The sequence below is a fragment of the Diuraphis noxia genome, unplaced genomic scaffold (genome assembly GCF_037042655.1).
Source record: "Diuraphis noxia isolate RWA-SAM2 unplaced genomic scaffold, SU_Dnox_SAM2 contig0003, whole genome shotgun sequence".
NCBI lineage: Eukaryota > Metazoa > Arthropoda > Insecta > Hemiptera > Aphididae > Diuraphis > Diuraphis noxia.
The window spans coordinates 78,862,057-78,878,528 of record NW_028301713.1 but is presented as its reverse complement, the minus strand read 5'-3'; the positions used below and the strand labels follow the sequence as shown (position 1 = coordinate 78,878,528).

Below are 16,472 nucleotides of genomic sequence, written 5' to 3'. Positions count from 1 at the left end.
TACAGGTTTTGTATATTGTATACGGTAAAATAATGTATTTCGTATATGACAAATTGGACATTTTATGCATGAAATTCTAATTCGGCATACTTTGTAACATCATTTGTATATACGAAAACTTTAAACGGTTATGGTTGATGCATAACTTTATCCATACGATGAAATTATTCGTACATGTGAGTGGTGATAATTTGTAATAACGTATGATAATACAGGGTTTGTGAAAGTCACGGTTTTCGTATAAACTACAACAAAAGAAATATTACCTAAAATCTATGCATAAATGAGTATAATTAGAAACATTTGTATGACAATTAGTTTTTGAAAAACATTGTTCTTTAGTACCTACAATTTATTAGAAATTGATGATTTTGACTTGTTAAAAAATGTTGCCTTTAAGTTAGCATTAAAAATAAATTAATAAAGAATATACAACCGAAATCTTAGACATTAGACAAGTATACACTGATACAAACCCTTTTCAAGTAAAGTTCTTGAAGAAAACAATTTTTATTTTATTAAGTACTATAATATAGATACTTTGAAAATAGTCGTGTGTTTAGATAATGCAAACAAAACTTTAAGGCTTTAAATATCACATAAAATTTTCGAAAATATATATTTTATGACATATCTACTGTGAAAAACATTTAAATTGTTTGGTTAGGTTGTTAGGTGGTTAGGTATGTTTGGACATATCTCTATCACAATATAAATATGTATATTGATTAATTTGTATAATTTTATTTCAGGCATGTGGTAAATTGTTGTTTTTTTAAACATGTTTTTAATATACAAATATTTTTTTACCAATTATCATATAATTATGATCACATGTTATCTGTCATTACATGCGTATCTAATAAAAAGTGAAAAAAGGGAATTAATTTACTGTACCGGTTTTGCGAAAATTACATAAAGAACAAAAGATTATCATATAACACTCATGCCCCCTACCTACTCTTCAGTTTCACCAGATGTCCGAATCATTGTCAATTATTATCAGTATTTATCTCACACTAAGTTGTGAAATGTGTTTATAGTGTATATATTTAAAGTGTCATTAAAATTAAAGTTTAACTATTTAAAATCGGTAATTATAAATTATTTTACATCTATGTCTCATCTAACGATGTGATATGATGAACATGCGGGTGTAACTTGTCAGACATATATTGTTTTTTGTTAAGTCACACGTCAATATAAAATGAGCTAAATCGCATGTCGAACAACGTTTATCGCCAATTCAATATACTAGTATTGCTTTATTTTTTTGCGTAAACACGTTAATCTACGTCCTGTCTGTAAACATACGTCAATACATAACTTTGTGGGTATTTCATTCAGTTGAAGCATTTCAATAGCCAATGAGGGGAACGGATTGTCCCCTCCCGTAAATAGCTAACAAATATATCAATGTTTAATGAAATCTTAAATTGAGGAACAATTAAATAAGCTTGCCCCCCTCTATGATGAATTTCTAGTTACGCCCGACGACTGTAATCGTGTGTGTTTGGTACATAAATTGATAAAAGTAGACGTCGAAAAATTGCAGTGATTCCACAAGGAAACAAATGTTGAGTAAAGGTAGATATATACCCAGCGTTCGAGATATTGGTAAAAATTAGTTTTGTTCAGAGTTTCAGATTAGAAAACTTTGTGTTTATATCTAAGGCGTGCCATTTGAGATACTGCAAGATAAGCGTCGTTGTCTCTATTTTGCTCGTGTCTTATTGCATTGCCACAATTTAAGTAATTTATATAGATAATAATATTATAAATAATAAACATTTTGACAAACAATAACTTTCATACAAAAATTACGAGAAAAAAGAGATCACAAACTGCAAAGCAAAATAAGGCTCTAATCATGGTGGTACACTTTTAGTTTTTAGTATATTTATTTTGTAATGTGTAAGGTTCAAGGTTTAATAAAGTTTTTTCAAGTTCAATAAAGCATCAAAGTGACTCTCTCTATTTGTAATTATTAATAATAGGTCTTCTACAAGATAATTTAGATATCCCTTCTGGAAGAACTTTAACACTTTTAAATAACTTAAGTGAGTATAAAAATAGTTTTATTAGGATACTTATCAAGCAAAATACTAATAAAGAGAGTAGTTAATTTGAAATATTTATTAAATTATATAAAGTTATGAAAATCAATTAAAAAAGTTATGAGACATAATATTTCAATAAAAATATTTTCTTAATAAGTAATAATAGTAGCTTTACTATTATCACACTTATTTTTAGTATTTGTTTATTATAAAAAGTGTTAAAATAAATGTTGAACATTTTTTAATAATATTTAAAATACTTAATTTAATATTTAATGATATTTAAGTACTTCATTGGTCTTAGTTATAGTCTTTATCAGTATATGTTTCATTAATTTTTTTAACATTAAAATTAGGTCCAGACCAACCAATAGCATTATGTGATGATACCAGGGTTTCTCCTGAAGAAACTATACATGCTAACATAGGTAAATAAAAATAAATAATTAGAAAAATGTTTTGTAGAACTGAATTTAAGTCATCTTAATTTATTATATTAAGTAGTATTTAATATCTTATCAAAATTAATTTATTAAATTATGAAGTAAGTACAGATATAGAAGTCGATGATGGCTCATGGCAAGAGGCAACATTCCATAACATTCCACTACAGGTATTTAAATAATTATAAAATTAAATAAACTACAAACTATAATATTTTAATGAATTTTTATATTTTTTAGATACTGAAGATGACATAGTAACACAAGCTAATGAACACATTATTAATTCTGATAAACCTTTTGGGAGAAAAATTATAAATTTACGTACAACAAACCGTCAAAAAGGATTACCTTATGTTACTGCAAAAGGTAAGAGTATACCTGGCCGTTCAAATGCAATAGCCATTACAAAAATGTCGCATAGATTGTAAAAGTTGGTTAGAAACTCATAAAAATGCTATTTTCAATGAGTATTGGAGTTTTGGTTGTCATACAAGAAGACTAGACCTTACCACTGCAGCAGTATGTTGTAAATTTTTTTTATAATAGGTACAATTACAATATTTTTTTAAATAATAAATGAATATACTATAATTATTGGTTATTACTTTATTTGTTTATTACTATATTCTATGTATTAGACATTAGTGTACCTGTTCATTGACATATTTATCTGATAATCTATTTTATTTTAAAAGTCATGGACAAAAAGACATGTCAAAATAAGTGAAATAAAAAGGGCATAAGTCGTAGACAAAAAGGCTTAAGTCAAAACTTATAAAACTTAAATTTTCAAACATTGATACTGCTGTCTCATAAAGTTGATCAAATCGACTTAAGCCCTTTCTACCCGGGACCAAAGATCCTTACGTGTTTATGACTTGAGTTTTTAATATATAAGTACCTAAATAAATAAAATAATGCTTTGATTTTCTGCAACTTCAGTAACTTCGCTGGTGAGGAAGTGGATCTACTAAATGCATTCGAGAAGTCTAAATGGAAAATTTCCAATAATTACCAAAACCAGTGGGAAAAACAAACAAACAATTAAGTATGAAAAAGGAATTTGTTTGCAAAATCTGCTTTTGACTGATAAATTCTATTTGATTTTTAGGTGTAAATCAAAAATAAATAAGCGTAAATTTTCACCAAATATTTATATATATGATCATTTCATTCAATCTCATAAATAATGTGACTCTTAAGGTAGCTACACACTATGCGCGTATTCGTTGTTCGCGATTTATATAAATTCGTCATTTTTTGATATCACACGAATTATTTACTCATTCGAATCGATTCGTTCTCTTTGATCTTTTGATTTTACCGACCTTTGGAGCGATAGACCACGAATCATTCGTGAATAGTTATGGGCCCAATATTGGCCCACGAATGACGAATGATGAATAACCCCTACACACTATTATTCACGAATTTAAACGAATAGTGAACTACGAACCGCGAACAACGAATACGCGCATAGTGTGTAGCCTAACCTTTAGAGATATTTACAATCATAAATAAGTTTTGACTTTTGTTCATTGTAATTTAATAACTGACGATTAGAATTCTTCCAGTCATTCAGAACCCCGTATATAGATCATCTCCTATACTAAATTGATTAGTGATTACATGAAAATATGTGAAATTTAAAATTTTTAAGAACATTTTAAAAGAATAATAGAGTGGACCACTCAGGCGGTCCACCTACCATTAGGTAGAACCATAAGCGATCATCGTTGCTGAATCGTCATTACCGCTCAAGCGACAGACGACCAGCGATCTCACGCTCAGGTAGATGGACTAGTCTCATCATCGTGGCCAAGGACGACTCCAGATTTGCACCTGGAGGGGACGATGCATACTACAGAAATGATCCTGTGAAGTATGATCTTAATCTGAAATAGATCACTCTCGCCTACTTATAACGAAATCCATCTCTTCGACACGTCAACTGAAAATAATTAAAAACGTTGTTTAATGATCAATATGTCACAGTTTTCCGTTAAACTGTGCAATCGTATCATACGTATAAAATTGTGTTGATATAACACAAAACGTTTACTGGTTTTCAATTATTATTAAGGTTTAATTACGGATTTATAGTGATTTTCATTAAATTTGGAAACATTTTGTTAAATGACGCCATCTATTGGTTTTAGCCGTCAACTATAAACAATTTTTTCGATATTGATTTTGATTGAAAAAATTATCAATTTATAATTTAGATGGTACCTATATTAATTATTAAGTCAGGTGATATTTAGTTCTGTGCACATTTTATTCCGTGGATTAAATTTGTTCTATTTTGGGACGTTGTGTTCCGTTTTTTGATAGTTAACTAAAAATAAAAAAAGTTGTCCACTGCCACCAACCAGATATGTTTTTTTTTAACTAAGATCTTTCAAGGTGTTAGAATTTGGGATTGTCCGTGACTTCCGTATCACAGTTATCTACATATTGTTGGTATTTATTAATAGTCTTCCTGAAACGTCAGTAATAATAAAATATTCTACTTCGAGAATTCCTATGACCTATATTATGTTTCATATTATGTAATAGATATCTATATAGATAAATTATAATCTATATATAATATTAATACATTATCCATATTCCATATTATATCATGGGTCCACAGAAATATCAAAGACTATTATATACATGCAAATAGTTATTTCTGGTAATTTTTAATCTATTCTCTAATGGTCTATACTATAGACTCTATAGTCTATGAGCAATAACTATGACATAGTTATTGCTAAACTGTGCAATCGTATTATACGTATAAAACTGTATTAATATAACACAAGATTGATTGATCGATATAATATTATCATGATTTAAATCATACGATATTTTATGTGATATAATCAATAATTATTAAATATTATGTGTATGTGTTATAGCCAATAAATTATGATAACCAATAAGTATTAACTCTTTTGATTCTCTAAAGACTAAAATTATTATACAACGAAACGGCAATGTATAGATTTCATATTGATTTTTTAATTCAATCTAGTAAAAAGGACCTTTGCCTTCCAAAACGTGAATATGACACTATTTTTCCAATAGTAATCGGATCAGAGTTCAGACGTCAACTGAATTATTCAAAATCATAGGCGTGCGCAGGAATTTTTCACAGGGTGTGCAGAATTATTCTAGTAGGGGTTACTTGGCCTACTGCAATTCAGTAAGATAAATACTGTCTCAATATAATAATTAATTTTAATTTTAAAATAAAATGATTAATAGTTTACATATTATAGTCATATTACCTACATATTATTATACAACTAGCATTTACATTTATATTTTATAATGGTAATCTTCTTTGTATTGGTGTTAGTGTTTTAAACTCATCAATAATTTCCTCCATATCTAAAGGTTTTGCAATTTCCTGTTAAAAAAAAATTGTAAGTAAGGTATCTAACCTTTCTTGAGCCATTGTACTTCTTAATTTATTTTTAACTATTGCCATTTTTGAAAAAGCTCTTTCACAAGAGCAACTAGTGACTGGTATGGTAGTAAATTCTTGTAGAACTTTAAATATATTTTCAAAAGTTCTCATTCGGTCTGTTCCATCTTTAGTTATGCAATTTTTGTTTTTCTTTTTGAGCAAGTTGAATTTCATTACCTTTTTCTATCAGAACATCTATAGATTTACAGTTTAAAAAATTACTCATTGAAGTACTACTGTTTATATGGGACTTGGAAAGCTGATGTGTTCTGAACTTATTAGTTCCTAAACGCCAATTATTAAAACCCAAATGTGAGAAGGTCTTATCTAATTGTCCATTATTTTTTCCATTAGAGTGTAAAAAAACTCTACAGCTGAAACAATATGCACGATCTAGTTTTACACTGTATTCCAGCCAGCTGAAACTCTTAAACCATTCTTTATGAAATTGCCTTAGAGTGTTTGACATTTTGGTTCTTGGATAGTTTTCAAGAATTGGTTGATAAGGACCTCTTTGTATACGATCAGATATTCAGATAATTCAATTTTATTAGAAGGCAAAGGAGTTGCTGGATCTAGAGGGTGCAGGAGAGTACAATAGGGCTGGTTAGATGGTAAGAGCATAGTACAATCTGAAAGTAATAGTACAAGTATATATTTGTAAATTATAATACAATTAAAACATTGATACCAGCTAAAACTATAACTACATCTACATGGCACAATGTTAGTTATACAGCAGTGGTTATAGCAACATACATTAAAACATACACTTTACAGAATTTATAATTATAAATTTGCTTGTAATTGATTAGAGCTACCAAAATAATAAAATAAATAATCAAATGCTATAATACCCATAATTTATCGTTACTGTATTTTTATGGATATAAAATAAAAACAAATACTTAGTTTTAAATTATAATGTAACTAAAACATTGAATATTGGTTCAACAAAAAATAATGACTGGCTACATAACACAATATTTAGGATAAACAGTGATGGTGATTAGTGATTACTAATTAGTTAGACACATTAGAACATGAACCAGGTCCCTGTTAAACAACACCAAAATAATATAATTACATAATACATTTAACATTTACTTCATAGAATTTATTAGATTGAAAGTTCAAAGTACATACCTATCTTTGAATTGTTTATGTCTGATTCTTTCTCTATAGTATTATCTAATGTATTATCTAAAAGAAAAATTGTATTTTATTGACTGTATCAGTAAAACTGTTTTCTTTAATATATTACTTAAATCATTGACTTTTGGTAAATGATCACACATCAACAACGAGTCATCCGGGCAGTCTGTATTTTTAACACTAGACATTGGATCATCTGGATCATTTGTAGGAACATTAATATGAGAAAATGTATTATCTAAAATACAATTTGTAATTAAATGCATTTAGTATTTTCATAAAATTGTCCTTACCTTGTTTTTCTTTGGGTTTGAAAAAATTCAACAATGTATTTTGTTTTTTTGAAGCCATATCAATTATAAATTATAATATAATTTCAAATATTACAATTTAACTATTTAAGAATTAAGATTCAGACATTCAGTATATTAATCATATAAAACTAAATTATCATGGGAGTACTCAGTTTATTGATCATTTAAGGTATTTTTAATATTAATTGAAATCTAATTATTTTATAAATATTCCGTAGGTACTAATTTATCATGTAAAATTATAAATAAAATAATTATTTTTAGGATTTATTGGGTTAAAATATTTGCCAAAAAAGTCTGAGGTTGGAAATGATGGTTGCAAAGAACTATCTAGATGAACCTAAAAGAGGTGATGTTGAAGATGTAAAAAGAATATTTAACCTCAAGTATTTCGTAATTTTTATAAAATGACTTTGTATCATCATATAATTTGAAAAAATATTTCTACGTATTTAACTATAAAATAAATTTACCTAAACATTATTTAGAAATTAAAGTATACTATGCACGATTCGCCCCCCTGACAAAATTCCTGGCGGCGCCTATGTTTGTAATTATTTAAGTTATTATGATAATGAGAACAATTTTTTATTTTTAATGAGTGATTTAATGTAAAAATGAGTTTGTTCGGGGTGTGGGGCAACGCCCCCACGGCTCTGTTTGTCATCAAATATTTGAGTCTCCCTCAATCATAAAGTATAAACAGTTTTAATTAAATTATTGTTTTATATTATTATTATTCAATTTTTTAATGTTTATGAATGGCAAGGCGATAATAAACCTCGGTGGCGGCCGGCGGGGCTATAACAAACCAGTACCTTTTATTTTTTCTTCGATCTCGGTGTAGTAAAATGACTTAGAACTTTAATTTACGATTGTATGTTGGTTTTCAATAAATCTTATATTTTCGGTATTTCGTTTTATAAATTTTAAGATTTGACACACAGGACTATAAGTCTTTATTATACATATCTAATCGATTTGAGTAGGCTGAGTTTTTAGGTTTACTTTAAGCACATTTAATATATAATATATTGGTATCAATATTATTACTATAAATTGTTGTCATTGTCATTACTCATTGTCTGTGTCTTTATAACCGCATTCATCCAACATATTCTTTAAATCTTTGCATTTTTTAACTAAATCCTAAATTAATTATAAATATATTTATGTTGTCTTGAATAGTGATAAAAAAATTTTTTAAAAGATTACGTACAAAACTTTCTTCCTTTTTTGATTATATATTTTTCCATAAAAATATTTTCCAGTAATTATCGAAAGGCTTTTTATAATTTGGATCAAATTTTTCATTTTATTTTGAACAGGGTTATAAATCCCCGATGCCAAGGTTTTTGAACATAACTTAAAAAAGTACAGAACATTAAAATATATATTATTAAATGTAGGTATTCATTTTACTTTTGTAGCGTAAATTGCTAATCTATAGCATTTGATTAACTTCATTTGAAAGAATTTTCTTGTGGTATTTTTTTTTTTTGCAGATCTTCATTTTTTGATTATTTTTAATTTCAGAGATCTGATAGTTATTTAAATAAAACTTCAGCGGAAAACAATTTCCTACTGCACACTCCTACGAATTAAAAAAAAAATATTTTTCTTTAATTTTAATTTTTACCTTAAACATTTATAAAAAGGCTATTAGTTATTACTGTTATTACAAAAATACAAATAAACGATGGTACAGCACTATAGTGGCGTGATTAGGAATTTGTTTTTTTTTTTGGAGCGGGGATTATATATTTTTAGCAAAATCTGTAAGCTTCATATAATAACTTATCTTAACAAACATAAAATGTTAGCAGTAAATTAAAAGTTCCCCCTCCTTAATTATACCCCTGCAACACTAGTGAACTATAGGTATACTACTATTCTTTTATATGCCTCCATATGAGCTCTTACTGCTCTTAAGTTTGATGTATTGCCACATGTCTGGACAATTTGAGGGTATTAGCATACATGCATAATGCAACTAGCATTGGGCAGTCAATTTGTCAATTTTAGTGAACGATTCCCAGTATTTCCACAATTTACTAGGTGGCGACATAGTTCTAACTCTCAAGACTTAGATTCATGGCTAATTGGCTAAATAATAAATAGTAAATATACTTAAGTATATTTAGCCATGAGTACTGAGTAGACACCATTAGTCATTACACTTGGTCCGAGTGGTCCGTGGATGTGAGTTTCAGAGTTTGTGACCAATGACTTGTGTCCTTGTGAATTGTGAATTGTGAATTGTAATTATTTCAATCGGCTTCGATGATAAGGAGCTATCTAGTAAGTTGTATAATATTATTATTATAATATTACGCATTTATTTTCTGATTATTATTTACTCCAAGACCATTATGTGCCAATGAACATTTGTTCCAAATGTTTTGTATAATAAATCTTGTGGAACAATTAAATTATGGAACAAACTTTCATCAGAACAATTAATGTAAATGTGAAAAGATATAATTGGATGAAATTTATATGGAAAAAATGTTCATTGGAACAAATGTCTTTCGACAAACAGGTATTGGAACAAATGTAAATAGGAACAAAAGTAAAATTTGGAAATTAATATCATTGGAATAAGACATAAGTAAAGTTGACTAGGAACAAAAAATTGTGGAACAAAAGGTAGTGACCCATATTATTATATAATATTGTTTCAATTATAATTTATAAAAAAAAAGTACCGAAATGGATTGTAAAAAATTTCGTAACCTCGATATACGGTAAACAGTAAACTCTAAACGATATTTTGAATTTTGAAAACCTAAAATATTTAAATATCGGTGTGTCGATATTATCGGAAGGGAAATATCGATGCATAAAATATCGATTTTTTTCAAAAAACTATCGATATATTTTTTCCATCTCTATTCTATTCCCTAATATGGTAATATTATCAAAAATTGCGTCAGTGCGTCAGCGGTCAGCGTCACTAGTGAAGTAGTGACTAGTGACTATAAAAAAAATAGTCAGTTGTACTCAGTAGCATAGATTAAAGTAGTATATTTAATCTGTCAGTAGGCACTACTCACTATAAAAAAAATAGTCAGTAGGAAGTGTATAGGTCATTAGGTCTGCAGCATTGCTTATTGTTACGTTCCAACATAAAATTTGTTACAGTACTTGGTTAATTAAGTGAGTACTTAGTTATTAACTAATTAGTAATTAGTAATAATAAATAAAACTGTTCATTTTTTTTTATCAAATTCATCAGAATATTATAAAAATTATAAGTTTTTGTTCTTAGAATGTCAAATATAAAAACAAAACCTTTTACAACCAAGTTAAGAAGTAATGAATCGTTAAAGTGTCACTCTCAAAATCGAACAAATTCTGATTCTGGCTTGGAAGTAGATTCTGTAGCATCAGGATCTTTACAGATTTCAAAAGTACTTATTCTTATTACCTAATTTAATGTTTTATTGATTTTAAAATAATTATCTTATTTTTCACGATTAATTGAATAGCCATCAATTACTTCTGAACCAAGTCGACATAAATATGGAGGTAGAGGAATGGCCATTCAACAATTAGCTGAATCTCTGTCTTCAAAAGACAGAATGAAAAATTCAAATTTGGTTTGTATAATAATTATAACCTAATATGCACATTATGTTATGTATTATTTAATTATTTTATAACATTGGTGATCAGTGCTCAAATTGGGAAAAATTAAGTAATAGAGCTCAATCCAATGATTCAAAAACTGCCTTTTAATTACAATATTATTAAACACAAACTTGTGGGGAATCTATTAATTTAAAATTGCTAAATTTTAAGTACCTTGTACATATTAACTGAGGTACAGCATTTTAGCTTTATTATATTCCAATTTTAATAATATATGTAATTATGTAACACATGAGTGAATGTGGACTTATATTTACTAGATTTTTCCCAATTACATTTCATACATAAATCACGTTAAAAGACGTTTTGTAAAATTATGATTCCCATTTTGATAACAATACCCACATGTTCTAATAGGGAATAAAGAAAAATAATAATTTTCAGTGATAGTGTCATAATTTGTGTTTAAGAGGCCAACACTAGTTCACAGATATTTGGTAATAAAAATGACTAAATAAATAGGTATGATAAAAAAAAGCAGATTTCGTCCAGTTGGCACATCCTTCCTCTAGTATACACACAAAACCATTACTTATAGTTCTACCTATTTATTTCAGTGGCATATCCAGGAGTAGAGTTTTAGAACTGAAATTTTTTTCATTTTATAAAATAAATCTTATTTACCACCATTTCAATACACTGAGTCGATTAATTGTTGGTAATTTTTAATAGGTATACATTAAATTGTTAATTTACTATTAATTATTATTTATTATAACTAATTATATAAACACTGTTAAGCAAATTATTTAAATTATTTACTCATGTAAAACCTTAACCAAACTAAAATCCTGTGTATGCTACTGATTTATTTAGTCATGGTAATACATTAGTTTATTGTGTATATCTATACATTACTTCACTAGGCAAAGGACAAGCATGTGTCATAATGTAAACAAACTTTAATAAAAATAGTGTAAACATCCGTTAACTTGGGAATATAGCGTCATGGGTCTATGCGGGTCGGGTAGTTTAGTGGTAGAGCAATCTCCCGGCAAGCGAGAGACACGATTTCGATTCTCGGTCCGGTGGCTGGATTTTTGACGTTATTTCCCCGAGAGAAGTTAACAATAGCAAAGTATTAGGTAGTCTAAACCATAGAAAAGATAGTAAGCTAATGTTAAAATATGTAAACTACATTTTAATATAAATTATTTTGGGCATTAGTTTGTGCCTTCCTTTCTGACCAAGTAAGAAAAAATTTTAGAGAAGCTATATTCTCCTGAACTCTCCAAATAATAATTTAATAACTGTTGGTGGCTCTCTGGTTCTCTTCCTATATTATTTAGATTTTTGTATACTTTTTGTATTCTCAAACTCATTCATTGATGTTTAATCAGTTTATTCATAAATATAAAGAAGTATCTATATTGAACAGTAACACAGTGTATAATATTATTTTATGTTTGTAGTGCTTTTCAAATTCAAGCATAGAACAGCATTTTAAAAATCTTAAAGCAGAAAATGTAAAAAGTAAGTCTGTAACATGATTGTTAATTACATATTTTTGTACTTGTTACAATATTTCCTAATAATAATATTGATTTTTGTTATGAAGGCAATTGATTCAAAATTTGAAATAAACATAGAATATTAATATAATTTATTAATATAAATAATTTAAGATAGACAGGTACAATGTATAATTTCTTATCAATTTTTTTTTCCAGAACTTAATGAAGAAAATGAAAAGATTTGGGGAAAATTGATACATTCTAATAAGAATACATAACATTTTAAAGGTAAAACTGATAAATTAAATGTTTTAATTGTGTGATAGATAAATATACATACTTACATAAGAACCTTGATAATTTAAAAAATAAATAAATTAAGTGTTGTCTAGATTAGCAATTTTTCTGGATTACTCAACATTTTTCAAGACTACTCTATGCCTAAAAAATTTAAATCAACCAACTTGATTGATTATTTTTGATAAGTATCAAATTACGAAAAAACATAAAAAAAAAATATTTAATCAATTAAATATTAAATGTAATTTATTGTTCAAAAGTGGTCAAGTTTGTTGAATTTAGTTATTTATTTGTTAAAATATCAGTGATTGCTTTTTGAGTGATGCTTAATTTTCATTAAATTTTTTTTTAATTTTAAACTAAAAACATGATGCAGTAAGGAGAAAAGGATCAGAGTAGATCCTAAACAATACATTGTTGTTGTTGTTGATACATTAAATGTTACATAGACTAATTCACAGTCCCATGATTATTTTGTTGTTTTAACCTTACATTTCAATAATAATAGATTTTGATTCGTTAAATTCAAATCCATAATTGGTTTATCTCTAGAACTTCTAGTATTATTAGAACCTAAATAACAAAAATTATGTTTTCTGCTGAAATATTGTATTACCTACTTTGCATATAGAGTTGGGTATAATGAAGCATTTTGTAAAGGCTTTTGGTAAAAATAGACATTGTTTTCAAAAGATCTGTAAAATTTCCAATTTTATCTGAAGTAAAGCTAAAAGAAGGCATATTATATGGTCACAAATTGGAATACTGACGAAAGATACTAAATTTCATAATAGTGTGAAAAGTATAAAAAAAATGAACTAGTTTTAAATGTGTAGAATAAAAGTTCTTAAGTAATATAAATGATCCCACTTATGAATCAATTGTTGCTGATTTAATGGAAAATGTATGACTAATACTAATACTTCTTATACTCGCATGTCATATTCACCAGATTGCTCAGGTATTTTCTGTAGTATGTTAAATTACAATCTTTAAACATATTAGACATGAAATAGCGTTGAAATTTTCCATAATTGATTTACTGTTTAACTACTAATATTAATTTGCATTTTAATTTTTTGAAATATTTCAAGTAATTCATATTAAGTTAATTTAAACAAACTAAAGATATATGATATTTTAAGTTTTAATGAATTAATGAATCATGTCTTTATATTTTGATGTGGTAGATTAATATATTTCCTAATTGAACAATTACCTTTGAAGTTTATAGTAAAGTAGTCATTTTAAATTTAAGATAATATTTAGTTTTTATTAAATTATGGAGATGGGAAATTATAATTGTGAAGTTGTAATTTTCTATTTGTTAATATATAGCTTCTATCCATAATATGTTGAGTATAAAAATGGGTATTAGTGTATCTGAATTATTAATAAACTTAAAAACTACTGGATTGTTTTCAATAAAAGTTAAAATAATATATTCCTTGATGCTTAGAGCCTAAGAAGCTAATTTTTAACCCCCTCAGGATAACTCACACTTGAATTTTTTTGCAGTTCAAGAAAAAAAATTATAATTTTTGTTTATTTATAGAGTTGTATTTATTGGTTGTAAACATTAATAATAATTTTGGAAAAATTTTTTATTTCTTTGGTATGACTTAAAAACAGATAAACGTAGACACATGCAATTTTCATCAAAATCTTTTGGCTTCCCCTTGGTAAAAATTTTTTTGAAAATTAATTGTTAAGTTTCTCCCATTTTTTTTTATAGCAATTCAAAAATATTTAAGATAGATAGGCATTAGGCACGTTTATTTTTTATATGCATTTAAAGTTCAAATTTTGACAAAATTCATCAACAATTATTTTTAGTTGGAAATTCATAATAACTTTTCTTTTCATAGTTAACCTTAGAAATTTTAATAGAAGATTCCTCATAAGTTTTTCTATCTTTAACAAAAAAAAAAGTTCAGCGTAAAGTTAAGCTATTTATAGCAAATATTGTCAATTTTTGTTAATAATTTGTAGGTAGTATAAACACTATTATACTTTAAAGAGGTCCATAAAATGTAGAATTATGAATTTAGTGATCCACAAGGTTAGGAACCGCTACTATCAGCTACATTTTATTTAATTAGTTTATTAGTGATTACATTTAATAATTATACTATAATTAAACTAATTTTCTATCATTTTTCAGGCATTTGATATGCATTTGAAGATAATACTTGACGATTTGCAGTGACTTTAAAGGACAATAAAAACTATACAACATACATATACTTTATTACTTTATAAGATATATATAAGATATTTTCATAATTTCAATATGGGTACTGACTAAATAGGTGATTTTTGTTTAGGTAATCAAAATATTTGTAAAATATTATTTTTATAAAATTATACTTACTACTTACTATCATTTTTTTATTTTTGTGTGTAACAAATTAAATATTACAATTAATTTAGTTCTATTCGATAACATCAAATTGATTTATACTATTTTTCTTATTTTATTTCATTGTTCATTTTAAATTATTGTTATATTTTGATTGGATTTGTAAATATGACAATTACCTACATAAACAGTTACTCAATTACCAAATAAATGTTCATATCTTTAGTCAAAAATTATTATTATAATTTTTTTTTTTTTATTGATCGTCAAAGGCCATTAGTTTATTATTATTATTGTTCACCTAATTTATGTATTATACATATTTTTTTGTAAATTTCTATTTGGTGTAAATAAAATTAAATAATTATAACTGACACTCTTAATATTATTTTCATTAAGTTTTAATGTAGGTATAACTAATATTATATATCTAGTACTGTGTCGTAATAAGATGAGGACAGCAAGGTTAGTGTCCACTCTTTTAAAATCAAGGGGTCACTTAAAATATAAAATTATTAGTGATCCAAAACATAAATTATCTATATAATCAGTAATTGCATTTATTATTTTTATTTTTGAGATGTCCAGAAGGGACGAGGTAATTTCCTACGAGACATAGGACCAACCTACGAATAGGCCTCACCTGCATTACTCACAGATACTTCATGGCCAAGTAAGACCCATCTTCATGTACGATTTGCAGAACACTTATTACGGTCAAGCATATATTGACAGAATGTTGACAGTTCAATGGAAGACGCATCGAACAGGAGCTACCAGAGACACTATACGAGATGCTATACTTAACAGTTTTGTCAACATAACAGAACTGTGTCAACCTATATAAATTATTAGAACTTAAGACAACTATGTACAAATATAACAATATGACTATATGTAGTAACTATTAGGTAGCAATTAAGTTATTTAATGTAAATTCCTAAAAAAATGTAACACATGCTAATAACCTTCTTGTTGGTATCTTAAACAATTAACAAAAAAAAATATGTATTTTTATAGAAAATGAAAACACAATGAAAGTTACAATACTATAACCAAAAACTATTTAAAAAAATATATATAGATATTTTAAGTTTAAATTTGTATGAAATTAGAAATTTAAACGATAGCGACTGGTTATCTAATGCATTCTATGAGTGAATTGTATTTTCGTAGCGGTACCTACTACAAACTAAACAACTAAAGTCATAGATATTAGCGGTATGGATCTTAACGGTTACCTATTTCAAACTCATCAAATAAAACG

The 16,472-nt window shown here is 26.8% G+C and overlaps 2 protein-coding genes, 1 long non-coding RNA gene and 1 other non-coding gene across 5 annotated transcripts; 2 read left to right on the top strand and 2 right to left on the bottom strand.

Moving 5' to 3' along the window:
- The first annotated feature begins 1,614 nt into the window (after window positions 1-1,614).
- On the top strand, window positions 1,615-3,017 carry LOC149057809 (uncharacterized). Its single transcript, XR_016191237.1, has 4 exons — window positions 1,615-2,060; window positions 2,417-2,488; window positions 2,606-2,673; window positions 2,744-3,017. It is a non-coding gene; the product is annotated as an uncharacterized LOC149057809 (long non-coding RNA).
- A 1,175-nt stretch (window positions 3,018-4,192) lies between these two features.
- LOC149057808 (small nucleolar RNA U3) lies at window positions 4,193-4,398 on the bottom strand. Its single transcript, XR_016191280.1, has one exon. It is a non-coding gene; the product is annotated as a small nucleolar RNA U3 (small nucleolar RNA).
- Window positions 4,399-6,654: 2,256 nt separating this feature from the next.
- LOC149057807 (uncharacterized) lies at window positions 6,655-9,681 on the bottom strand. Of its 2 annotated transcripts, none has more exons than XM_089222908.1 (6): window positions 8,858-9,681; window positions 8,655-8,800; window positions 7,415-8,584; window positions 7,231-7,317; window positions 7,113-7,169; window positions 6,655-7,022 (listed from the first exon to the last, which is right to left on the bottom strand). In XM_089222908.1, the coding sequence occupies exons 3-6, from the start codon at window positions 7,470-7,472 to the stop codon at window positions 7,003-7,005; spliced, it is 222 nt and encodes a 73-aa protein (XP_089079034.1). In that variant the 5' UTR covers window positions 7,473-8,584; window positions 8,655-8,800; window positions 8,858-9,681; the 3' UTR covers window positions 6,655-7,002. The 2 variants fall into 2 exon arrangements, with proteins under 2 accessions (XP_089079034.1, XP_089079033.1); XM_089222907.1 differs by having other exon boundaries at window positions 6,662-7,022; window positions 7,231-7,359.
- Window positions 9,682-10,354: 673 nt separating this feature from the next.
- On the top strand, window positions 10,355-16,173 carry LOC107168215 (uncharacterized). The gene is made up of 6 exons (XM_015517544.2): window positions 10,355-10,594; window positions 10,707-10,848; window positions 10,927-11,037; window positions 12,502-12,562; window positions 12,760-12,831; window positions 15,008-16,173. Exons 2-5 carry the CDS (start codon window positions 10,708-10,710, stop codon window positions 12,819-12,821), a joined length of 375 nt encoding a protein of 124 aa, XP_015373030.1. The 5' UTR covers window positions 10,355-10,594; window position 10,707; the 3' UTR covers window positions 12,822-12,831; window positions 15,008-16,173.
- Window positions 16,174-16,472: the final 299 nt, after the last annotated feature.